Source organism: Amblyraja radiata, chromosome 2, assembly GCF_010909765.2.
Source record: "Amblyraja radiata isolate CabotCenter1 chromosome 2, sAmbRad1.1.pri, whole genome shotgun sequence".
In the NCBI taxonomy this organism is placed as follows: Eukaryota; Metazoa; Chordata; class Chondrichthyes; order Rajiformes; family Rajidae; genus Amblyraja; species Amblyraja radiata.
The window spans coordinates 94,697,428-94,724,739 of NC_045957.1; the positions used below are offsets into that span (position 1 = coordinate 94,697,428).

The 27,312-nt window shown below is 45.0% G+C and overlaps 1 protein-coding gene across 3 annotated transcripts in view; it reads left to right on the forward strand.

Annotated features, from left to right (window-relative positions):
* egfr (epidermal growth factor receptor) overlaps window positions 1-27,312 on the forward strand; it is a 278,250-nt gene that overhangs the window by 164,243 nt on the left and 86,695 nt on the right. For all 3 annotated transcript variants that reach the window (XM_033050507.1, XM_033050523.1, XM_033050515.1), the window contains exons 2-7: window positions 10,782-10,933; window positions 17,048-17,231; window positions 18,016-18,144; window positions 19,482-19,550; window positions 25,303-25,421; window positions 27,145-27,286. In XM_033050507.1, the coding sequence (XP_032906398.1) occupies window positions 10,782-10,933; window positions 17,048-17,231; window positions 18,016-18,144; window positions 19,482-19,550; window positions 25,303-25,421; window positions 27,145-27,286 (795 nt within the window). The remainder of the gene's footprint in view (window positions 1-10,781; window positions 10,934-17,047; window positions 17,232-18,015; window positions 18,145-19,481; window positions 19,551-25,302; window positions 25,422-27,144; window positions 27,287-27,312) is intronic.

The window sequence follows — 27,312 nt, forward strand, 5'->3', positions numbered from 1 at the left end:
ACACAGATCCCTGTGGCACCCCACTAGTCACTGGCCTCCAACCTGACAAACAACCATCCACCATTACTCTCTGGCATCTCCCATTCAGCCACTGTTGAATCCATCTTGCTACTCCACCATTAATACCCAACAATTGAACCTTCTTAACCAACCTTCCATGAGGAACCTTGTCAAAGGCCTTACTGAAGTCCATATATACAACATCCACTGCTTTACCCTCATCAATTTCCCGAGTAACCTCTTCAAAAAATTCAAGAAGATTAGTCAAACATGACCTTCCAGCCTGAGGGAGGAGCGGCGCCCAGTCGGGGCGGCCCAGCCTGAGGGAGGAGCGGTGCCCAGTCGGGGCGGCCTGGCGCGAGGGAGGAGCGGCGCCCGGTCGGGGCGGCCTGGCGCGAGGGAGGAGCAGCGCCCGGTCGGTGCGGCCTGGCCCGAGGGAGGAGCGGCGGCCTGGCGCGAGGCTGAGACGGTGGCAGTACTCACGTGAGGGCGATCCGGCTCGGGGCTGGAACGATGCTCCGGGGGCTGGGACGGCAGTTCTGGTGGCGGTGGCCTGAGACCGGGGGTTCGGCCGCGGGCCAGCGGCTGCGTCAGCAGGTCTGGTGAGCGGCAGCTTCGACTACCCCGGGCCGCGGTGTTTGAGCCGCGAGGACAGGTTTTAACATCGCCCGGGGGGTATCGCCTCAGCGCAGAAGGAGAAGAGGAGGGAAGAGACTGCAGCCCTAAGACTTTTGCCTCCATCACAGTGAGGAGATGTTGGGTGGACTCACTGTGGTGGATGTTAATATGTGTTTATTGTTGTTTTTTATTGTATTGTATTATATGTATGACTGCTTAAATTTCGTTCAGACTTCGGTCTGGATGACAATAAAAGGCTATTCTATTCTATTCTCTATTCTATTCTAAATCCATGTTGACTGTTCCTAATCAGACCCTGTTTATCCAGATGCTTATATATATTACCTCTAAGTATCCTTTCCATTAATTTGGGGCCCACCACTGACGTCAAACTAACAGGTCTATAATTGCTAGGTTTACTCTTAGACCCCTTTTTATACAATGGAACAACATGCGCAGTACGCCAATCCTCCGGCACTATTCCCGTTTCTAATGACATTTGAAATATTTCTGTCATAGCCCCTGCTATTTCTACACTAACTTCCCTCAATGTCCTAGGGAATATCCTGTCCGGACCTGGAGACTTATCCACTTTTATATTTCTCAAAAGTGTCAGTACTTCCTCTTCTTTGAATCTCATAGTTTCCATAGCTACTCTACTTGTTTCCCTTACCTCACATAATTCAATATCCTTCTCCTTGGTGAATACCGAATAAAAGAAATTGTTCAATATCTCCCCCATCTCTTTTGGCTCTGCAGATAGCTGTCCACTCTGACTCTCTAATGGACCAATGTTATCCCTCGTTATCCTTTTGCTATTAATATAGCTGTAGAAACCCTTTGGATTTACTTTCAACTTACTTGCCAAAGCAACCTCATATCTTCTTTTAGCTTTTCTAATTTATTTCTTACTTGACAGGCAGAAGGCAACAGACATGACCTTACATTTAAAGATTTTTAATGTATTTTCATGTGAGGTCCCATAGAAAGCAAGGTAATTTGTTGGAGAATTTGTTGAACATACATGAGATTGAAAGTCAATGTACATTATATCAACAATGTCCGGTCCCATATATGTCAACAATGTCCTGCCCCCAGCTCTTTTAGCTTATCACCCAACGATTTGTCTGAAGAAGGGACCCAGTCCGAAACCTCGCCTATCCATGTTCTCTAGAGATTCTGCCTGACCTGCTGAGTTGTTCCAGCACTTTCTGCCCTTTTTCCCCCCATTAAAAACAGGTTTGGGCACAACAGGAGTGTGGTGTTCATTCCTGATTCCCCCAGTTTCGGAATGATTTGAAGTATTCAGAGAGTGTACAGTAAAGATTTCATCCATGCTGTTATATTGGTCTATTGTCCCATGTACTGGGATACAGTGGAAAACCTTGTTTGCATACTATCCAGGTTGTCAAAAAAACATGCAAACATGATTATAATAAAAAAAACATACATCAGTACAGCAGGTAGTGTTAAGAGAAAGGACGCAATGCAGAATATAGTATTACAGCTCTTGACAAAGAGCAAATTAAAAAAATGTAAAATCCACAACAACCTACATTGGGATCCACAAGAAAACACCCCTTAGCTTATGAAACATGCGTTCAAGAGTCTGATAACAGTGAGGAAGGAGCTGGCTGCTCTGAATCCAAGCTGTGATACATCCTGAAAGAAAGCTTTCTCTTGTGCATCTACAGAAATTGGTAAGAGTTATTTGAGACTTGCAGAATGTCCTTAGTCTTCTGAGGAAGAGGTGCCATTGGTGTGCTCACTTGAACCAGGACAGATTGTTGGTGAATCTTATGCTTGGACTTTGAAGATTTTGACCATCTCCACTTCATCACCATTGATGTAGTGTCAAGTCAAGAGTGTTTTATTGTCATAAGTCCCGGATGGGACAATGAAATTCTTACTTGCTGCAGCACAACAGAATATGTGAATATGTAAACATAGTACATAACGGGGGAAGAGAAAAAAAAGTCAATAACTACCAAATATAGTGCAATAATAATATAGTATTTTTGTAATTTAGAGCTCAGAGCTTATTCGTTGTTGTGTTTAATAGCCTGATTGCTGTAGGGAAGAAGCTGTTCCTGAACCTGGACGTTACAGTTTTCAGGCTTTCATCCTGATGGCAATGGTGAAATGAATGTGTGGCCAGGATGGTGTGGGTCTTTCATGATTTCGGCTGCCTTTTTGAGGCAGCTACTACGATAGATCCCTTCGATGGTGGGGAGGTCAAAGCCGGTGATGGACTGGGCAGTGGTCACAACTTTTTGTAGTCTTTTTCGCTCCTGGACGTTCAAGTTGCAACCAGTCAGAATGCAACCAGTCAGAATACTCTCTACTATGCACCTGGGTATAAAGTGAGTAAAGTAGGGGCTGAGCACGCAGCCTTGTGGTGCTCCCGTACTAATTGTTACTGAGGAAGAAGTGTTTCTGCCAATTCGAACAGACTGTTGTCTGTGGATGAGGAAGTCGAGGATCCAATTGCAGAGGGATGTGCAGAGACCCAGTTCCGTGAGCTTGGTAACAGGGCTGCCGACTCTCACGCATTGAGCGTGAGACTCACGCATTTAACTAAATTCTCACGCTCTCATGCTGATGACAGGAGTTCTCAAGCTCAAGATTTAAATTTTTTTTTAAAATATATATATAAATAAATAGTCACACTCCTCCACACTCACCAATGAGAATAGTTTTCTGTCGGCGGGTCTCCCGTAAAGAAGGAGCAATTTGATTGGCTTAAGCTATTTAAAATGGCAATGTGAACAAAAATGCTGGAGAAACTCAGCGGGTGAGGCAGCATTTATGTCTGAGTTTGACCCTTCTTCACACTCAAGCATTTCACCATCATTTATGTCTACCGCTTTAGAAGGATGAGATATCCTCTCATCCTTCTAAACTCCAGAGTATACAAGCCCAGCTGCTCCATTCTCTCAGCATATGACAGCCCTGCCATCCCGGGAATTAACCTTGTAAACCTATGCGGCACTCCCTCAATAGCAAGAATGTCCTTCCACAAATTAGGGGACCAAAACTGCATACAATACTCCAGGTGTGGTCTCACTAGGGCTCCGTACAACTGCAGAAGGACCTCTTTGCTCCTACATTCGATTCCTCTTGTTATAAAGGCCAACATGCCATTCGCTTTCTTCACTGCCTGCTGTACCAGCATGCTTATTTTCATGTTTGTAAAATACATCGTATAGGTCAGGGATGGGGTTGGACAGGCTAGATGCAGGAAGATTGTTCCCGATGTTGGGGAAGTCCAGGACAAGGGGTCACAGCTTAAGGATAAGGGGGAAATCCTTTAGGACCGAGATGAGAAGAAACTTTTTCACACAGAGAGTGGTGAATCTCTGGAACTCTCTGCCACAGAGGGTAGTTGAGGCCAGTTCATTGGCTATATTTAAGAGGGAGTTAGATGTGGCCCTTGTGGCTAAAGGGATCAGGGGGTATGGAGAGAAGGCAGGTACGGGATACTGAGTTGGATGATCAGCCATGATCATATTGAATGGCGGTGCAGGCTCGAAGGGCCGAATGGTCTACTCCTGCACCTATTTTCTATGTATCTATGGATGCCCAATTGCAATGAATAGTCCACATAATTCTCCCAAGGACATCAAAAGTGGGCAATTCAATGTGAAGTTCTTTATAAATTATTTACAATGGTTCAGTCAGTGAGGTTTTGGAATGGTGATTTATGGCATTGTCATGACTGGATCTTGCACAGGACCCAAGTTATTAGTGAACAGATGTATATAATTTAATGGCAATTAGAATTAACCTTTGAAAGGTATGCAAAGTTGGAAATGTTGCATATTTTGCATCTGAATTTGTCTTATGAATAAACCAGACCACCTTGGTATCTTAATGATGGAAATTAGATAATGATGTGAAATATCATGTTACTGGGCTGGAAAGATGACTATTATTTGGTTTATTTTGCCACAAGCAACGTGGTGTTGATGTTTACCAGAATTGCAGCTAATTTAAAGCCCTGCAGTCAAGAAATATTTCAGTTGCATTTCAGTGGCAATCTATAGCCGAGAGGCATTCAATTATAGAAATAATTAACAGATTAACGAAGATGGTTTTGATAATAATAGGTCATTTGGAATCTGACGGTTCTGGTATTTACCAGCCTGCATGTTTTCTCAATTAGTTGCCACAATGTAATTGGCCTTGAATTCATACAGCTTCATTTCTACTGTAGTCCTGTAGAAAATTAAGAATAGTCAATAGTTGCAAGCATTTTAGCACCAAAATGTTGCTGGTTTTTAAAGTAAATGATCTGGTAATGTGGGAGACCCCACCTCAGTCACTAAAGAAAATGTCTATTATTTAGATAATAAAATGAATATCAACAAGTGTACTTCATGTTAAATTATTCTGTTATAAAAAAGGAAGCTATTGTTTTGATTGTGATATCCAAACGCATCAAGTGCTGCTCTTGAATAATATCACTGTGGCCACTTTTGCTAATGGGATGCACGTGTAGCATTATATTTCCTACGTAACACATGATTGTGGATATTAAAATGTAACTTTCTGCGCTCATTCTCAAACCAGAGAACTTCTCTTAGGTTCACAAAAAACCTGGAGAAACTCAGCGGGTGCAGCAGCATCTATGGAGCGAAGGAAATAGGCAACGTTTCGGGCCGAAACCCTTCTTCAGACTGAATTTCTATGATGCCTATTTCCTTCGCTCCATAGATGCTGCTGCACCCGCTGAGTTTCTCCAGCTTTTTTGTGTACCTTCGATTTTCCAGCATCTGGCGCAAAACTGCATTTCGTTGTACCCATACTCAGTATTTGTGCAATGACATTAAAGTTGAATTGAATTGAATCTGCAGTTCCTTCTTAAACAACTTCTCTTAGGTTTATTCCTTTTCTGTTGACCACTTGCAATAGATGTCAAATTTGTAGTACAATTGATGAAGAGAGATGTTTATGTACCTGAGTGTTTCAGACCTGTTCTGATTTTTTCCTGTTCAACACAATTCTGTTTGTTGGTCTGAACTCGTAACATTCATCTTCTCATCTTGTCTCATGCTGCACTATTGTAGCATGATAGGTGTACATGGAATAGACAGCATGTGCAAAAAGGTCACATTTCTCATGGGTAGAGAAGCCAAGATGTCTTGTATGTTTTGCAAGAGGTGGAAATTTTAGTGTAATTTATGTACTGACTATGTCACATTTGTAGCTGCTCACAAACAACTCATTTGTTATGGAATCCAACAGGGAGTGAGCTAGGCTAGAGCTATGGCTTTTTAATAAAAGCCTCTGCTGAATCTTTGGACCAGATCAGCATCAAATTCAAATATCATTAGACCCTCATGTAGAAGTAGAATGGAGTGTTATTGATTTTCTAGTTGGACACTAAGACCATTGACAGTAATTTGGAACGGATGGTATATATATGAATGTTAGCTTGTTATTGCTGTTCTGATAACACATCACAATTTTTCAAATGAGGGTCTTATGCTCTTAAATGTTAAGAGTCTCACCTGAAGAACTGTCCTGTATTTCAAAATAGGATGTGCAGATGTACCTGATGTGGCTTTAGTTCTTTGATATCAAAGATAAAGTAAAAAATATGTCAATTGAACTCAAATGGAGTCTTATTTGTTTGGTAAGCAAGTCACTTAAAGATTACATTGAGCTCCACAGGTCATAACTTCTCCAACCAGGAAACAAAAATGTTTGATGGCACAAGGCAGTTTGAAAGAATGAGATCCATAATTCTAATCAAAAGATTGAAATACTTTACACAGCTCAAAAGGACAGAATAAAGTCATTTTCTACATCCAATATCATACTCAGTAATAACTGGCATTTTTATAATCTCAATTTGTCAGCTTTGTGATATAAAACACAGCCGATTCTTAAAATCTGAAATAAAAGAAGAATTGCTGGAAATACTCAGCAAGTCATGCAGCAAACATCTGTGGCGAAAACAAACCGGGTTAGCGTCACAGGTCTGTGACCTTCCGTTAGACGTGGTTGTTTCTGATGTAAGCTGGAAGTACTGGTTATCTGAATTGGTCAAACTCCAGAAACATCTATCAGGGAATAATGATCTGCAGTGTTTTGTATTTCATAATTTCAAGTTTTTCTTTTCCTCTCCATCTCTCATACAACCAGTTGATTCAGTCAGTAGTTTCATGCCTGTATACAATTTGTCCATGTTTGATCCAAATATTGTGCCAGTCTTGCCTTTACTTGGCATGGACCACCTATCCTCGTTGGCACATATCCAAACCTAAGATAAGCAGAAATGGTCAGGGTCCAAGGCATTAAACCCAGACTGATAAATGTGGTGGACCACGTGAGCAACCCTGGGAATTCAGCGAGAAGGGCTGCGAAAGGTTGCTGGATCTCAGCTACCTCGTCGAGTTGCTGTTGGGGCGTGAACGGGTTGCGCGGCTTGGCAGGGCACAGGTCCGACACTGGAACCATTCGCCTGCCTTGCATATCGACTAGCAGGGAGAACGCACGCAAGAAATCGGCCCCCAATATCGGCTGGGCGACGTCAGCAACAGTGAACCTCCACCTATACGGGTGGGAGTCGAAATTTAAGTCCAGGGTCCGCGTACCGTAAGTGCGAATGTCGCTCCCGTTAACGGCTGAGAGGACAGGTCCTACCTTACCTACGCGGGTATCTCGGGCAGTCGGCGGCAGGATGCTGGCTATGGCACCGGAGTCGACCAGGAAACGGTGGCCGGAGTTGTTGTTATGGACGTAGAGGCGTTCGTTTGGGCCGATCGTGTTCACCTCTATGGGCGATCAGCCGAGGAATTTCCCTGAAACGAACAGGGGCTTCGGCATCTTCGGGATTCTACGCCGTAGCAGATATGGTAGTAGCAGCAACGACGTCGGCTGTACACCTCCGGTAGCGGCAATGCTTCTTGAGTGCTGGGCTGGTCCTGCTCTTTCTCCCGGTGTCGTCTCGGTTGCACCCACGCTGTGGCGGTGGAGCGGGTGAAAGAACAAACCTTCCGCCGTCTGTGGGCCCACAACTCGTCGGCTCTCTCTGCGAGGTGCTGGAGGTCGCTGAAATCAGCCCCGGCGAGCATCAGATGGACTTCGTCTGGCATCTGCACTAAGAACGTCTGTTCAAAGAGCAGACATGGGCGGTGCCCATCCATCAGGGCCAGCATCTTCATCATGATGGTGGATGGCCTGTCTCTACGGCTGAGACCGAAGGTATGGAGCAGCAGGTCCTTCAAACCTTTGTATTTTGCGATCGTTGGCGGGTCTCTGATGTACGGCAACAGCCTCGAGGCACAGTCCTGTGGCAGACCTCCTACTACATGAAAGTACATCGTATCGTCTGCAATAATGCGGTGCAGATGGAACTGTGCCTCAACGTGGGTGAACCACACCTGAGGTTGGTCTGGCCAAAATGAAGGTAATTTGAAGCCCGGTGAGCCCTGCATCGTGCCGGCCGATTCTGCAGGAACGTAGTCTTCCTGCATGATCTTCTTTGTCTAACGACAGCTAGACAGGTCGGGGGGTCACCAATTTGGTGGATGTAAGAACGGCAACCAAGTTTTTGTGAACTTATTTATTCAAGAAATTACTCTTTGGTTTACAGGTCATCACAAACACGTCTGACCACAACGGTGGTCAGCTACACAACTGTGGCGCTAAAGCAAAACCACGCGAAAACTGCAGCCCCTCCCGAGTCACGTAACCGCGGCTTCCGAACGCCGAGTTCGATACCTGCGTGCGCCAGCAGGCGCCGCTACAATATATTTTTTATGTTCAGCCTTGGATTTTGGATTAAAATCAATTAAACACGGGCATCAGACATTATAAAATTCCTCGGAAGGAATATGTTTTTACCACTTTCCATTTGTGTACGTTCAGTGTAATGTTGAATTTTGTTTGAGAATCTGTAGAATGTCCATTTAGAAAATGAGGTCTTGTCTGTTCTGATAGAGCTTTGAACTTTTAGGAGGTTGTGAGGGAAGCAATTTGTCCAGGCATGCCCAAAACGTTGTCTTAAACAGGGCACTTCAAGTTCCAGCACAGACAGGAGCCAAGCTATGTAAACAATGTTCTGCCTGGCTGGCACTCAAACCACAGATATGATCTGAGTGCTTTAGTTGCAGTGTTAGTGCATCCAGTGATTTGTTTGTTCTGTTGCTACTGTTCAGACTCACTAAAAATCTCACTCCCTCCATACCCTTCTGCAGTTGCCAATGGACCTGCTAGGTATTTCCAGCATTTTTAGGGGGGTGGGCTGGTTTCAAATTGCCACATCTATAGTTTTTGTTGCATTTTGATATCGTAAAACTTGTTTGGCTTATTACATAGCATTAAACCCCTGTCTCACGGTGTGTGTCCACCCACGAGTGATCCCGAGTTTAAAACAAATCAAACTCGTGGTAATCACGTAGAATTAACGTAACGGGAACGTCGGAACTCGTAACGCTAACGGCAGGTACTCGGGAAACTTGTTAACTCGTGGAAATCTTTCATCATGTTGAAAGATTTTCACGAGTCAAATTTACTCTTGAAGTAAACATTTTTAACTTTTAAACTCGTTGTAAGAACGTAAGTAGCCCGTGAGTTTACCGTAGTGACTCGTGAGTCTACCGTGGGCACTCTTTAACTCAGCGGGACAGGCAGCATCTCTGGAGAGAAGGAATGGATGACGGGATGACTTTTCAAAAATTCTGCTGCGTCTTTGTGTTACTCCAGCACTGTGTGTTCACTTTTTGTCAACCAGCATCTGCCCTTTCTTGTGTATGACATTATTTGTATCCATGGCAGTTGATTGTCGCTCCTATCAGTTTCCCAGGTGTCAGGATGGGGGGGGGGGGGGGGGGGGAATGCTGCCTAGTGACGATCTCATTTATCCAATGAGTCACGCTCTCTTTAAGGATTAATTTCTAAATAACCCGCCAATTTCTCTTCATTCGCTGTTATATCCGAGAACTGCTCCAGATGAACTTATAGCACCAGGGGTGAGGTAGAGGCGTACGACCAACGAACGGGGCGATATTATCCAGAATTAGTAAAATAAAACAAAAATTGGAGTACTGAATAATGGCACAGATTTGAGAGGTGCAGGAAGGAACAGCATATGCTGGTTTAAACTGAAGATAGGCTCAAAAAGCTTGGGTAGCTCAGCGGGACAGGCAGCATCTCTGGAGAAAAGGAATGGGTGAGATTTTGGGACGAGACCCTTCTTCAGACTGCAGTCTGCAGTCGCCTAGTCCATTTCTCCTTAAAGAGACTGTAACTCGTTGGATAAATGAGATCGTCATTAGGCAGCATCCCCCCCCCCCTGGGAAACTGAAGGGAGCGACAATCAACTGCCACGGATACAAATAATGTCATACACAAGAAAGGGCAGATGCTGATTGACAAAAAGTGAACACACAGTGCTGGAGTAACACAAAGACGCAGCAAAATTTTTGAAACGTCATCCCGTCATCCATTCCTTCTCTCCAGAGATGCTGCCTGCCCCGCTGAGTTAGAGTGCCCATGGTAGACTCACGAGTCTCTACGGTAAACTCGCGGGCTACTTACGTTCTTACAACGAGTTTAAAAAATTTTACTTCAAGAGTAAATTTGACTCATGGAAATCTTTCATCATGTTGAAAGATTTTCACGAGTTAACAAGTTTCCCGAGTACCTGCCGTTAGCGTTACGAGTTCTGACGTTCTCGCTACGTTAATTCTACGTGATTACCACGAGTTTGATTTGTTTTAAATTCAGGATCACTCGCGGGTGGACTCACACCGTGAGACAGGGATTTTAGTCAGATTATTGGAGGTGAATTCTCATGTGTCATGTTAAGCCTGGAGTGGGAATCAAGGACAGAGGTTTGAACTGACAGCAAAATAATGGGTTGTCTTCCTCCAATGATTCCCATTTCAATTTGTTCTGTTGTCAAACCTTACGCAATACCAGCTTGAACCTGTGTTTATGTTACAATTGTCATGTCTCTCACTTGCTGTGGACACAGTGATACGCACATGTGACATAGATTCAAATAAGAGTTATTACTATAACGTCATAAAATTATGTTTTTCCAGGATCAGTTCGAACAGAAGTGATTTATAACGTAGTATGCTATCAAATGAATGATGAGAAATTTGCTTTAGGCTGATACTTACTTCATTTTTTTCTTGTTATTGCAGTTTGTTCCGGAAGTGAAAACAAGCTCACAATTCTGTCTAATGTGAAAGACCATTACCACAATCTTCGCAAGACTTACAATGCTTGTGAGGTAGTGATGGGAAATCTGGAAATAACCTTCCTGGAGCCACATCATGATGTTTCCTTCCTTCAAGTAAGGGTCCTTGTTTATGAAGTTTACTCTCAAGGCTGAGAGCAGCCATTTATTTTGCTGTTCGAAGAACTTGCCTATCCGATGGCCACATATCATTTACCCTTTCCATCTCAGGTTTGTTTTCCCTACCCCAACCCATTCTTCCTGGACATTCCTGTCATGTGTCTCACATCACTTGAGAGGATAAATGAGGTTTAAAAGCTTTGGCATAGCACTGGAAAGCCAGCCTTGATTATGCTATGCAGTCTCTGATGTGCGGCTTGAAACAGAGATTTTCTTACGCAGCCTGGGTTATCCGTATAAGGCAGGATCTTAAGTCTTTTTATAGGTTGCAATAACAAAAGTCATCCAATATACTTAAGTGACACAAATCATAAACATAGAGTGATGTGTAACTGGCCCATAGCCAATTTTTCGCTGAGACCTCACAGCTGATCTGCATTCCCAGTAGCTAAGTGTGGCAAACGTTACACCAAACATGTTGGAAGATACTCCGTGGTCCAGGCAATATCTGTGAAGAGAGAAACTGTTATTTCCTCTTCCAGCAGCCCACCAGTTGAATTCAACTGGTCTGATTTATTAGCACTGGTTTCTCTCTCAACACAAGCTGCCTGACTTGCTGAGCAGTCCAAATGTTCTGCATCTGCTGTTATTATTTTTAGAGTAGTGCATTTAATCTCTCTGTGCTGATTTCCACTGTAATCAATATACCATTATTAAGGAATATAAGCAGTAGTTTTGATCATAAGGTCCAGAGCTGTTTGGATTACCATTTTCTTTCTTCACTTGTCTTTACATTTCTTCACAGTGGAAGCTATTTTCCATGCAGCAGCCCTCATGAATCCAAATCTATTTGATTTGCAAGACTTTCATGCACCTTGCACGTTTGGTCTTATCTCAATCCTCAGTTCGACATGATCTCTCTATATGTGGTGACTAATGGCTTTATCACCAGTTGCCGGGGTATCTGGAAGTGTTAGTTTGGTTCAGTTTAGTATATATTTGCTTCCCGTTTGATTGAGTTTTCAGTCCACTTCAGCAGTCCACTTACCTGCTAATCCATTGTGGACTATTGGGGTTGTTGGAATTCTTTGAGGAAGTTAATAACAGGATAGATAAAGGACAGTCAGTGGCCGTTGTTTACCTGGATTTTCAGGAGACCTTTGATGAGGTGCTGGAGTTGAGGCTGCTAAAGAAGATGAGAGCCCGTGGTATTACATGGATAGAAGATTGGCTGAACGGCAGAAGACAATGAGTGGGAATAAAGGGGGCTTTTTCTGGTTGGCTGCCAGTGACTCATGGTGTTCTGGTGCTGGGTCCATTACACTTCATGTTGTATATCAATAATTTGGATAAGGGAATTGAAGGTTTTGTGGCAAAGTTTTGTGACATGAAGATAGATGGAGGGGCAGGTAGTGTAGAGAAAGCATGACCTTTGCAAAAGGACTTGGACAGGGTGTGAGAGTGGGCAAAGAAGTGTGGAGTCAAACATTTTGATAGTAGGAATAAAGGCGTAGACTATTTTCTAAATTGGGAGAGGATTCCGAAATCGGATGTGCAAAGGGACTTGGGAGTGCCGATGCGGATTCCCAAAAGGATAATTTGCAAGTTGAATAGGTAGAAAGGAAGGCAAATATAGTTGTAGCATTTATTTCAAGAGGACTACAGTATAAAAACAGGGATGTGATGCTGAGGCTTTAAAAGGCACCGGTCAGAACACATCTGAGTATTGTGAGATTTGTGAGTTTTGGGCTCCATATCAGAGGAAGGACATGCTGGCAATGGAGCGGTCTACAGGAGGTTTATGAGAATGATCTCGAGGATGATTGGTGTAACGTATGATATGCGTTTTATGGCACTGGATCTATACTTGTTGGAGTTTAGAGGGATGAGGGGGAACCTTATTGAAACTTAACGAATAGTGAAAGACCTGGATAGAGTGGATGAGCAGAGCATGTTTCCACTCGTGGGAAAGTCTCGAACCAGAGGGCATAGCCTTATAATAAAAGTATGTACCTTTAGCAAAGAGCTGAGGAGGAATTTCTTCAGTCAGAGGGTAGTGAATCTGGAATTCATTTCCACATATAGCTTGTGGAGCCCAAATCATTGAGTATTTTTAAAGCGGAGATCGACTGATTTTTGATTGGTAAGGATGTCAAGGGTTATGGGGAGAAGGCAGGAGAATGGGGATTGGAGGGAAAGATAGATCGGCCATGCTTGAATGGTGGAGTAGACTCGATAGTCCAAATGGCCTAATTCTGCTCCTACAACCTATGAACTTATGACTATTAAGTTTAATCAAAAGTAATTTTGAACTCCAAATATATATTACATCCATAGAGTTTTATTTGTTTGTACAGCCTGTCATCTCCTCAAACACCCTTCAGGAAATTGTCAGACCTGTCTCTCTATGAATTGATATATTACTATAAACATCCTTAGGGATTATGTACATAACGGACAAGTAATTTTCCAATGCAATTCTTTGTAGTTTGGCAAAACAAAAAGAGTGGATAGTCTGCCCAAAAAACTATTATTTTCCAAACCATTTGCTGACATTTCTATATGCTATATTTCTCAAATATAAGGTGAAATGCGATTACGGTAATATTCCTGGCCAGCTCTTCATATGGTCCAGAGACAAATCTATATGGACCAAATGCCATTGAATCCCTTAATGATGCCCATGTCTGAAATTTATATCATTTTAATATCATTTCTTCTCCTCGTGTGAAAACTTAAATGGGATTGTTACATTTATAAGCTATTTGTTGCTTAAGTTATACAGAAGTTTTCCTGCTGGCTTAACTTTGTTCCCCATTGTAGTTCACCACATTGATTTCCTAATCTCTGATTCTATTTTGATATCAACACAAATCTACAGTTTTGCACTTTATCCCATTGCTTCCTCTTACGCCCAAAATTATAACCCTCTGCCCCACCCGCTCATTTCCCCCCTGTCACCAGTGTGTGATTCTAACTTTCTCCTTAATGTAAGGGTATAACATCTGAAAGAACAATCCTTCCCTTACCAACACTGTCACATTGCAAATCTGTGGTAGAGGAACATGATACATTATGAAGTGATCATCCACTATAATATTGGAAATAGATTTGCATTTTATCAATGAGTTATAGCAACAATAACCATTGTTAAAATGTAATACATTTATAAAAGTATTAACATTGGCTTTGGGGTGTTATTGCCTTAAACAGCTCCAGAGCGTTTCATTGGGTCTGGCCCCATGCACTTCTAAGAAATTTAACCGCGCGCAATCTCATGTGAATTCTTCATTGATCACTATTTAATTTCCTCGTTATCATTTCTACACTTAAAAAAATACATTAACCAGTAATCCAAGTTCAGCAACATAATGAATACTTGAAATTATTATGTAAAGAGAATTCAAATTAGGTTTGGACTAGATCCATTCATTCTCAGTGGAAACTTCACATGCTGATTCATTTTCTATGACATTACAGATTCCCTGGGGCTCTTTATTGCCTCCTGCTCTGCCCCGGCTCCATCTGAATGATCTCTTTAAATCGACATCTGATCGCGTGCTCTTTGGGTGATGATTCCACTCTACGTGCATCATCTTCCATTGCAGGTTGTCCTCTCACAATGCAACGACTGATATTCAACACTGGAGGCAAAAGTCCTATTGCTGTCAATTATTCACAGTTCTCTCACCAAATACTACACATCTCTTATCTTTTTGAATGGTTGGCTAGCGGTTCCACCTCGGCTAAAAGTAATTCACAAAAGCGTGGTAATTCTCTTTTGTTTTGTTTCCTTTTATTCTATATCTTCCACATATCCCCCTTCTAAGAATGTGATTGTTTTTAAATAGCTCGAATGCCGGTGTAACATCACTCCCTGACGAGCTCAATGCATTTTACGCACGCTTTGACAGGGAGAATACTGATGTGCCTTCCCGATCCCCCATTCGCTGCGATGGCATTTCAGTCTCAGTCACAGAGGCCGATGTCAGGAAATCCTTCAGAGGGGTGAACCCCCGAAAAGCACCTGGTCCTGATGGTATACCCGGCCGTGTTCTAAAAACCTGTGCGGACCAACTGGCGGGAGTTTTTACGGACATTTTCAATCTCTCACTTCTGAGGTCTGAGGTCCCCACCTGCTTTAAAAGGGCATCAATTATACCGGTGCCCAAGAAGAGTAAGGTGACATGCCTCAATGACTATCGACCAGTGGCACTAACGGCGGTGGTGATGAAGTGCTTTGAGAGGTTGATCATGGAGCAAATCAACTCCTACATCGACAAAAACCTGGACCCACTGCAGTTCGCGTACCGCCACAACAGATCAACGGTGGATGCGATCTCGCTGGCCCTCCACTCCGCACTGGACCACTTGGACAACAAAAACTCATATGTCAGGCTGTTATTCATTGATTACAGCTCGGCATTTAACACAATCATCCCCTCCACACTGGTTACCAAACTCGCAGAACTGGGTCTCTGCGCATCCCTCTGCAACTGGATCCTCGACTTCCTCGTCCACAGACCACAGTCTGTTCGTATTGGTGGAAATGTGTCAGCCTCAATAACAATCAGCACGGGAGCACCTCAAGGCTGCGTGCTCAGCCCCCTGCTGTACTCACTCTATACCCATGACTGCGTAGCGAACCACAGTGCGAACTCCATCATCAAGTTCGCTGACGACACCACTATTGTGGGGCGTATCACTGATGGGGATGAGTCAGAGTACAGAAGAGAGATCGAGCAACTGTCCATATGGTGCCAGCGCAATAACCTGGCCCTCAACACCAGCAAAACCAAGGAACTGATTGTGGACTTTGGAAGGAGTAGGAGGGGGACCCACAGCCCCATTTATATCAACGGGTCGATGGTTGAAAGGATCAAGAGCTTCAAATTCCTGGGCGTGCACATCTCTGAAGATCTTTCCTGGTCCGAGAACACTAATGCAATCATCAAAAAAGCACATCAGCGCCTCTACTTCCTGAGAAGATTACGGAGAGTCGGATTGTCAAGGAAGACTCTCTCTAATTTCTACAGGTGCACAGTCGAGAGCATGCTGACCGGTTGCATCGTGGCTTGGTTCGGCAATTTGAGCGCCCTGGAAAGGAAAAGACTACAAAAAGTAGTAAACACTGCCCAGTCCATCATCGGCTCTGACCTTCCTTCCATCGAGGGGATCTATCGCAGTCGCTGCCTCAAAAAGGCTGGCAGTATCATGAAAGACCCACACCATCCGGGCCACACACTCATCTCCCTGCTACCTTCAGGTAGAAGGTACAGGAGCCTGAAGACTGCAACAACCAGGTTCAGGAATAGTTACTTCCCCTCAGCCATCAGGCTATTAAACCTGGCTCGGACAAAACTCTGATTATTACCAACCACTTTCTGTTATTTGCACTATCAGTTTATTTATTCATGTGTGTATATATTTATATCATGGTATATGGACACATTTATCTGTTTTGTAGTAAATGCCTACTATTTTCTGTGTGCTTAAGCAAAGCAAGAATTTCATTGTCCTATACAGGGACACATGACAATAAACTAACTTGAACTTGAACTTGAAATATCCTTGCCACTTAATTTCATTATAAAACAAGATGGTAATTTTTGTTGTTCATTGAATGAATGACTGATCTCTGATATTGACCACTGTTTCTCAGTGCATGGACAGAGGTGCTTCACTTTACAATGAACAAAGGAAAGTAACATTAGCAGAATTCCCTACTTTTGATCTCAATGCAGTGGGTTTTTTTTGGAAGTGCTTGTGTCTGTGTGTCAGGGGAAACCAATGTGATGTCTAGCTGTGAAAATCTTATGGTTAAATAACTTCCCGCTTCACAAGCAAATGATGGGAATTTGTGACATTGTGGCAGATTGCACAGAGATTGAGTAAGAAATCTATGCCTGCAAGATGGCAGGAGAAAAATCAGAAAAGTAAGTCATCATATGAGTATGTATGAATGGACATGAATATTTCATCTTTAGAATTTGTCTGCCCCTATATTGCAATTTGAAATATGCATTGCCAGAGGCTCCAGAATACCTCCAACATCCTGATAAATTACTTTACTACTCCTTCACACATGATAAGTGTTCCTTTCATTTGCAGAGTATTCAAGAAGTTTCAGGTTATGTCCTCATCGCCCTCAACAACATTTCAAGGATCCCGCTGCAGAATCTTCGGATAATTCGAGGTCATCGGCTTTACGAGGATAAGTTTGCCCTTGTCATTTTATCAAATTATAAGCGGAAAAGGATCGGGCTTACTGAGCTACATTTACAAAACCTCACAGGTTTGTTTAACACATATTTTATGCAAACTAAAGGGTGTATTTTTGCAATGATTTATAATATTTTATTGTTTGTAGAATCTCTGGAAGATTACAGCATAAAATGAGTTACTTGGGTCTCTGGGAGATCTATGTAATAGCAATCCAACTAGTCCCAATCCTCCAGTCTCTCCTTGGAGTGCAGCAAATCCTTCCCTCTCAGGTACCTATCTATTTCCTTTGGGAATGTCATGACTGGCAGTGCACTTCGATCGCCGGAGCCGTATGGAGTTATGCGGAGCTGGTCCCGACATCGCGCGGGGCTCCGAAAAACTGACCGTGTTCAAAAACTCCGCGCGGAAACGGCCTGCCGGCCCGCAGTCGCCTCGACGCCATACGCACCACCTCGACAGGCGTGCGCAGCGTCTTGACGTAGTAGGCAGCGTCTTGACGCTGTATGTCACGCGCGAACTTCCCGCGGGTTTCGCTCGAACTTCACGTCACTCACTCGACCTCCGTGCGGCCCCCGCTTCCGGTTTGGTCGCGCTCGCAGCATGCAGGCACATGCTGGTGGGACCGGCCCTGTACGGGGAACACTCGACCTCCACGCGGCCCCCGCTTCCGGGTTGGTAGCGCTTGCCGCATGCAGGTCGCATGCTCGTGGGACAGGCCCTTAAGTGAATTTAATTTTAGACAAAGAGTGGAAATGAGTCTCTTAAGAGTAATGGAGGACGAAAGGAAAAATAACTCTGATTTCAAATCCTTATGTGGCCATTGTTTGAATAATATATTTATTTTTATCTTTCAGAAATTTTATCTGGCACAGTGAAAATTATGTCCAACCCTCAGCTTTGTTACTTACAAACGATTCATTGGGATGACATTTTGGACAATGCCTCAGCATCTAACATGGCTACACACTTCACTGAAAAGATTTGTAAGAAATAAGTTCAATCTTACCATTTAATTGTAAAAGAATTTGATAGTTTGTTAGATTAAAACAGAAAACTGGTTTATTTTATATTTGACCAACTCTGTAGCACAGACATTCATTAATTTAAAGATTTGTTTCATCTTGTAATCTGCTATTGTTCATTTATCTGCATGTGAGTATTTGTGACGAAACTAGAGTATAAATTTTACTTCTGTAGCTGAAAATTGATTTATAACATTCTCCTTTGCGCCACAATCATTAGTAATTGTGCAACATTATTTCTAATGAGTGGTTAACATGCTGCTTTCTGACTGTTTCCCTTCATGGAAAATTGCAGAACCACATAGAAGAGCCGTCTCTGGTGTTCCTTATTTACAGATGTATCTCAGCACTTAGCAATGATCATGAATATTGTGAATAGAGAAGGTGGAAGGTACCACCAAGGAACAGGATCTAGAGGAGAATGGGTGGAAAGTAGTAAGAAATACTAAGGCACAGACTGTCAGTGGTGGGTACAGGACATGGCAGAAAATGAGCAAATGTCAGCAGTGCACAAAACAATGAAGAGAATCGTGGAGTCACAGTGGAAGAAAACGTGGATAGTTGTAGATCTTGTGGTTAGGGATGGAGTGGGTGACGGGATATGCAAAGCATCACAAATGTGTTGGGCAAGTTGGCTGAACTGAGGATCAGTGTCTGTTCATTATTGTTTGTGAATCTATTATTTACAGCAGTCAAAGATTAGCGAGACAGCACTGGGAGAGTTGGAGAGCTAATGTTTGGAACAGGGAGTGATGCAGGGCCAGTGTGGAGATTGGCAAGAGTCCAGATTCAAAAAGAGGATAGTATTTTGGTTCTGGGTCAAAGTAACAGCAGTAATAACAAAGGAAGAGCCCAGGCACTAGAAACATGGATGCAGGAGAACTGAGGAAGGGGATCTTACTGCTGTCAGAGGTTGGCGAAGATTATACTGGCCAAAAGAATGGGTTAAGTAGGATAATATACAAAATAATAACATATTTAATCAGGACGAGCAAAAGGAACAAATTGTAAAAGCAAGTGGTGAAGAAATTGAAAATAAATGAAAATTTGCAGAATTAACCATTCTCTGGAGGTTATCGTGAAAATGGGCAATATATTCCACATTATAAAGGATTCTGAGAACAACGTGATAGATTAAGAAGGCTGAAGATAACAGCAACAAAACATTCACACTGTAATATAAAGCAAGGAAGCCGGAATGGAGACTCATGAGCTAGTAAAATCAATTATTTATAATTGTCAATCCTTTGATCCAACCTTGCTTTTTAATTCAGTACCATTATTTTTTTTGTTTGTAGGCCCTAAATGTCATTTAAAGTGTCAAAATGAAGCGTGTTGGGGTCCAGGTGTGGTGAATTGTCAAAAATGTAAGTGCTTGCTGTTTAGTTTCTAAAATGGCTTGGTAATTTCATATTTTAAAATGTAAAGATCCCGGTGTTGTTTATTACCAGATGGTCTTTAAACAATAGTCCTGCCTCAAACTTTCTACTCTCTATAAAATCTCATTCATTACATTTCCAATATTTGCTTTCACCCTTTAGCTGTGCAATTCCCTTAATTTTAGTGATCTGCTGGTGATAGTGAAAGCAATTTATTTTTCAGTAGATTGTTACAAAGCCACAATATTTACTGGTGTTATAACACGATTCCTAGCACAAAACGGCATCATCCATTAATGCCTTTTAATCTATCATGTTTAAACTGAAACTTCAATTAATTACCAGAAAATGTGTTCAATAAATATTGATGACTTATTCTCGAAGATGGAATATAAGTAAACCGCCCGGCTTCTCCGCAGTTCCCTGGGAGGCCTGTGGGGCGAGTTGAGCCTACCGGGGCGCATTCCGGTCGTCGGTCGACACCCCGGGCATCGGCGCCGCAGTTGTTCGGCAGATCCATCGGGCCCGTGCGGCTCCCCGGGACACTCCCAGCCTGAATATAAGAGTCAGAAAGTAATAATGTAGCTTTATAGAACTTTGGTTAGGCCACATTTGGAGTATTGTGTGCAATTCTGGACAGCCCATTACAGGAAGGGATGTGGAGGCTTTAGAGAAGGTGCAGAAGAAGTTTACCAGGATGCTGCCTGGGTTAGAGGCTATTAGTTGAAAGGAGAGTTTAGACTAACTTGGATGGTTTTCTCTGGAGCATCGTAGGCTGAGAGAAAATAGTTTTTAGAAAACATTTTATTTCATCTGAATAATTAGAATTTATTTTAAAATTAGACTAGACCAAGTGCAGACCCGCTGGGTCTGTTCCCCCAATGCGTGGTTGGGGGTGGGGGTGTGCTGCGTCTTCACACGCACACTAACCACCCCACACATACACAGGAGGGGGGTAGAGGGAGAGGGGGGGTAGAGGGGGGTGGGGAGAGGGGAGGGAGGGGAGGGGAGGGGTAGAGGAGGGGGAAGGGGGGTGAGAGAGAGGAGGGGAGAGAGAGAGGGGGAGGGGAAGTAGGGGGGAAGAGTAGAGGGGAGAGGATGTGGGGAGAGAGGAGGTGGGGAGAGAGGAGGGGGGACAGATGAGGGGAGAGAGAGGAGGGGACGTTGGGAGAGAGGGGGGGAAGAGAGGGGAGTAGAGGGGTGGGGGGGAAGAGGTGGAGGGGGAGAGGAGGGAGGGAGAGAGTGGGGAGGGGTAAGAGGGGGGGAAGGGAGGGGAGAGGGGGAGAGGGCCCCGTCCATTCAATGCGAGGGGGGGGAGGGGTTGCGGCGTCACACACGCACTAACCAGCACCCCCCCCCCCACACACACACACACACTAACCACCCCCCCCAACACACACTAACCACCACCCCCAACACACACACTAACCAGCACCCCCCCCCCCATACACACACTAACCACCCCCAACACACACTAACCACCCCTTTGATATTATATTAATATTATTCATTGGTTCCTTTTACCCAATCCCCACCCTATCTCGAGGGGCAAAGAGAGTGGGGCAGAGAAAGAGGGAGAGGGGGAGAGAGATGAGGGGAGAGAGGGTGGAAGGAGATGAGGGGAGAAAGGGGGAGGGGGGGAGATGGGATGGAGAGGTGGGGAGAGGCGGTGGAGAGAAAGGAAGAGGATGGGGGAGAGAGGTGGGCGGAGAGGGGGGAGGAGAGGGGGAAATGGAGAGGGGGGTGAGGGGGTAGAGAGGGGTGGGGGAGGGGAAGGGGAAGATGGGGAGGGGAGAGGAGAGGGGTGGGGGAGGAGATAGGGGTAGAGGAGAGAGGTGGGGGAAGGGGGAGAGGGGGGGTGGAGAGGGGTTAGAGAATAGGATAGCTATATCTAAGAGGGAGTTAGATGTGGCCCTTGTGGCTAAAGGGATCAGGGGGTATGGAGAGAAGGCAGGTACAGGATACTGAGTTGGATGATCAGCCATGATCATATTGAATGGCGGTGCAGGCTCAAAGGGCCGAATGGCCTACTCCTGCACCTATTTTCTATGTTTTCTAGGAGGTGGAGGGGGGTAGCGACGAGGGGGGGAGGGGGGCAGGTAGGGGGAGGGAGAGAGGAGGGAGGAGAGAGGGTGGTAGAGGTGGGGGTGGGAGGGTGGAGATGGAGAGAGATTGGAGGGGTATAGAAAGGAGAGGGAGAGAGTGGAGAGGGAGAGAGTGGAGGGGAAGAGAGAAGAGGGGGAGAGAGAAAAGGGGGGAGAGAAAGGAGGGGGAGAGAGAGGAGGGGGGAGAGAGAAGGGGAGAAAGATAAGGGGGAAAGGCAGGGCGTGGAAGGGAGGGAGGGAGGGGAGAGAGAGTAGAGGGGAGAGAGAGAGTAAAGGGGAGAGAGAGTAGAGGGGAGGGGCGAGGTGGGGGGGAGAGAGGAGGTGGTGAGTGAGGAGGAGGGAGGAGAGGGAAGGGGGAGAGAAGAGGATGGGGAGTTGGGGGAGAGAAGAGGAGGGGAGAGGTGGAGTGGGGAGAGAAGAGGAGGGGGAGAGGTTGAGGGGGAGAGAAGAGGAGGGGATGGAGGAGAGGGGAGGGTGGAGAGGGGGATATAGGTGGAGGGGGGAGGGGGAGTGGAGGGGGTAGAGAGGGAGTGGGTAGATAGGGGGGGTAGGATAACTCGCTCTATTTGATTTTATTTGATTGTGCACGCCAGGTTGATTGCATTTGTGGGACCACGTGAAGGTTCCAATCTCCCACCCCTGTCCCATTGTGATGTCATATCATATGTAAATGAGTTCCATTGTGATTGGACATCTGTGAGATGGCACTGACATGCAGCAGTTTGATGTTTTTTGATGTTTTTTACTAAAAAAGCAGGGAAATTAATAACCAAATCTAAATGTGGAGGAGGAAAAACTCTACAGGAATATGTAAAAATGTATCCGTTACGGCAAAGGGTGGAGGAGTAAATCCACAAACGCCTTAAACGATTATTCGTGAAATAGAATCCGTTACAAACTAACAAAGCAGCGAGAGTTTTAATTGTTACTAGACCAAGTGCAGACCCATTGGGTCTGTTCCCCCAATGCGCGTTTGCGGGGGAGGGGGGAGCGGGGCGGCATGCGGCGTCACACACACTAACCACCCCCCTTGATATTATATTAATATTATTAATTTGCTCATTTCACCCCATAATTGCCCTATCCACTGACGCGTAGCCCCCAACTCGCAGGCGCGTCTAGAGAGCGAGGGGGGTATGGGTAGAGAATGAGGGCAGAGAGAGAATGGGCAGAGACAGTGAGAAAGGGGCAGAGACAGAAGGGCAAGAGGGAGGGGGGGGTGGAGGGGAGGAGGAGAGGGAGGGTCGGTGAGGGGGGAGGGTGGGGAGGAGGGGAACGAGAGATGGGAGGAGAGAGAGGGGGGAAAGGGGGGCTGAGAGGGGGGAAAGGGGGCTGAGAGGGGGGGAAGGGAAGGGGGGAGAAGGGGTGGGATGGGAGGGGGAGAGGTGGGGGGAAGGGAGGGGGGAGGTGGAGGAAAGGGGGTAGGGGAGGGGGTGGAGGGAAGGGGGTGGGGGAGGGATGGAGCGGAGGGTGTGGAAGGGGTTTAGGGGAGGGAGGGCATGGGGTTGGGGGAGAGGAAGGGGAGAGAGAGAGAGGGAGGGGGAGACAGAGGGAGGGGAGGAAGAGAGAGGGGAGAGAGAGATAGGAGAGAGAGAGGGGGGAGAGAGAGGGGAGAGAGAGAGAGAGAGAGGGGAGGAGAGGGGTGGAGCGAGAGAGAGGAGAGGGGGAAGAGAGGGGAGAGTGAGAGAGAGGGGGAGAGAGAGAGAGAGAGAGAGAGAGGGGAGAGAGAGAGAGAGAGGGGAGAGAGTGAAGAGAGAGAGAGAGGGGGGGGGGAGGAGAGAGAGAGAGAGGAGAGGGGCGGCAGCCCGAGCGAGGCACGGAGTGATCTGAGGGGGAAAAGCAGCGGGGGGGACCAGCAGATTGTGGCTTCCGCCAGTGTGACAGAGCTGGGCCGGGCCGGGGGGGGGCAGACGAGGAGGTCGTCCCCTGTGATGGGTAGAGAGCAAAGATCCTATAGCGGTATAGGATCTTTGGTAGAGAGGAGAGAGGGAGGAAGGAGAGGGGAGGAGGTGAGAAGAGGAGGGGGGGGGTGGAGGGGAGCCGGGCGAGTGATTATGCTGCCAAATGAGGAGAGAGACAGAAGTGGCTTCTGAATCTCTGGAAACCCACAGCTGGAATGAGAGGGCAGGCGGGCGGGGGAGGGGAGGGGCTTCACGAGCTGCGCCAGCAGTGAGGAGAAGGTTCAGCGCGTGAGGCGCCGCTGACCCCGAGATCTGCAGAACAAAGATCCTATAGCTGAGCTGTAGAATCTTTGTTCTGCAGAACTTTCTCGATCTTTCTGCGCCTTTTGAAGAACTGGGGGATGGGTGGGCGAACGTACCTCGTGGAAAACTGCGCATGCGCATTTACAGCAGTTGCATTAATCCACAGCGGTGGGGGGGCGGGGCCAGGAGGCAGGTGGGCCTCCATTTGGGGGATATGTGGGCATTGTGACATCAGTAGCTGGTAAGCGGCAATTATTTTTGAAAAAGTTGGTTTTGTGAACAACTTTATTCAAAATCTGGGGAAATAATTGACCGAATTTAGAGAGGAGTCGATTTCTGAAATCATGTTAAATCCCTACCGAAACTGTAAAAATCTCCGCGTTTTTTCGTCTGGTTTTCGAGGAGATACGTTTCAAAGGCAAAATGACATACACCCACACACCCACACACACGCAGAGTTTTAAAAGTATGTAGATAAGATAATGCACATACAATGTGTCAATCATGCTAAATGAAAATTAGTAATGAAGATAAATCATTTAGCCTTCAACTACTTTTTGTAAAATTCTAAAATGTAATTTGCTCACCTTTTAAATTTGTTATTTTTGTTTGTCAATCATAAAGTATAAAATAAATCATTTGTGCGAACGTGTCATTCAGCCCTGCTCTACTACTGAACAAATATACACTCAAATTGCAGTAGTGTCTCTATTAAACAGTATGTGGGCTATTTTAATGGCATATGTGACAGCATAAATGATCAGGCTGATACAACTTACTCGGGAGACTGCGGAGCTGCGGACTACTCACCATCGTGGGGCTGGCTGGCCTCGGAGCGTGGGGAGCGGTGGTGACTCGCTGCTGCGACTCAACTCCTGGGGCTCGGAGGCTCCAGCAACGCAGCCGCAGGTCCGGTGGACTGGGACATCGGAATCTCGCGGGTCCGGGTGGAGAGACCGCTTCCCGGAGCTCCCGCAACGCGACTTCTCCAGCCCGTGTCGCGGGGTCGGAACGACCCGGAGCGGGGCCGTACATCGCCCGGCGCGGCTTCATGGGCGTGGGACATACAGCGCCCGCCGGGGGCTCCAACATTGTGACTTTTAGACCGGGAGCGGGACCGTAAATCGCCCGGCACGGCCTAAAATGGCCGTGGGACTTATCATCGCCCGCCTGGGGCTTCGACATCGGGAGAGAAATGGAGAACAGGGGAGAGAAAAGACCTTGCCTTCCATCACAGTGGGTTCACTGTGATGGATGTTTGTGTGAATTAAATTGTGTGTATGTCTGTAGGAAATTGTCTTTGTTTGTATGGCTGTGGAAACGGAATTTCGTTTGAGCCTCACTGAGGTTCAAATGACAATAAATATTGTATTGTATTGTATTGTAACTTGAAATTGTTGTAAAAGTGATGTAAATGCTATTTGCTTTCAGTCACAAAGAAAATCTGCGCTGATCAATGTTCAGGTCGATGCATGGGTCCCCAGCCCAGTGACTGCTGCCACATTCAATGTGCTGCTGGATGTACAGGGCCAAGAGAACATGACTGTCTGGTATGAAAGTTATCTGATCTATGGCCATTAAGGTAGACCTAAATAAAGTTATGCTTTCATCCTTCCAGAGATATCTCATTGACTTTCATTCTGTTGACGCTAATGAAATGCTTTGAAATAGTCTTCCACGCAATCTAGACCCCCTGCAATATATGTACAGGAAATATAGGACTACAAAGGACAACCATCTCTTCCACAACATTAGCCCTGAGTCACATTGACAACAACAAAACCTATGGCACGATGCTATTTATTAAATACAGCTCATCCTTCCACACTCTAATACCAAATAAGCTTATCCTTAAACTTCTGGTCCTTGGCTTTTGAGACTCCACCTCTAACTGGCTTGTGGACTTCATGACCTGCAGACTTCATTTAGAATTGGTTGGAATCGGTCATAACATTCCCTCTATCTTGACCCTCAACACTGGTGCATCTCAGGGTTGTGTGCGCAATCTCTTGCTCTACTCCCTGTGGTGTTAAAGAGGTGATTGGTTCAGGAGTCAGTTACTTGTGGGTGAGAAGCTGGATGTCTAAACTTTCAAGCTGCTGTATGCATTCTGATAGTATATATATAACAAAAAGTAAATAAGCATGCAGGTATAGCAGGCAGTGAAGAAAGTTAATGGCATGTTGGCCTTCATTGCGAGATGATTTGAGTTTAGGAGCAAGGAGATCCTGCTGCAGTTGCACAGCCTGGTGAGACGACACCTGGAGTATTGTGTGCAGTTTTGGTCTCCTAATTTGAGGAAGGACATTCTTGCTATTGTGTAGGTTCACCAGGTTAATTCCCAGAATGGCGGGACTGACATATGATGAAAGAATGGGTCGACTGGGCTTGTATTCACTGGAATTTAGAAGAATGAGAGGGGATCTTACAAACATATAAAATTCTAAAGGGATTGGACAGGCTAGATGCAGGAAAAATGTTCCCCATGTTGGGGGAATCCAGGATCAGGGGTCACTGTTTAAGAATAAGGGGTAGGCCATTTTGGACTGAGATGAGTTAAAGCCTTTTCACCCAGAGAGTTGTGAATCTGTGGAATTCTCTGCCACAGAAGGCAGTGGAGGCTAATTCACTGGATGTTTTCAAGAGAGTAGAATTTAGCTCTTAGGGTTAACGGAATCAAGGGATATGGGGGGAAAAGCAGGAACGAGGTACTGATTTTGGATGATCAGCCATGATCATATTGAATGGCATTGCTGGCTTAAGGTGCCAAATGGTCTACTCCTGCACCCATTTTCTATATTGCAATGTAATAAACTAATATATCTGTCATGTGTTCGTGATCCATTTTATTCTGTGTTCATATTTCCTCTCACAGGTAGTTCCAGAACATAATATTTATCTCCAAATAAATCCCATGGTAGCAGAAGAGACTGCAAATGCCTTCAAGGCACAGATTTAAACATGATTTCCTGATGATACTGTATTTGTGCAATAAACAAATAAGCCTTTATAATGCAAATAGTGTTTCCCAGTCATGTTATAACCAATTTGAGTTAAGGAAACATATAATGTAACAGAACTACCTTGAATTTATCTGTCATGAGAAACTATACTTTTACTATTAAGCATGCACTGGAATGTGTACAAAATTCACACCATTTCATGCTGTAAATTGTTGCAAATGAAATATCATCGTAAGTTTCAGAAACTTTGAGCTGTGTACAAAGCAGATGCAAACATACTAAATCTGTTAAATGCTGTTTAATTTTACAGGCATGCCGGAAATTCAGTGATGGGGATACTTGTAAAGAATCCTGTCCTCATTTGTTCGTCTACAACACAATCAAATTTCAAATGGAGCGGAATCCAAACGGAAAATACAGCTTTGGATCATCCTGTGTAGAGAAGTGTCCACGTATGTTGTTTAAGTTGAATTATACT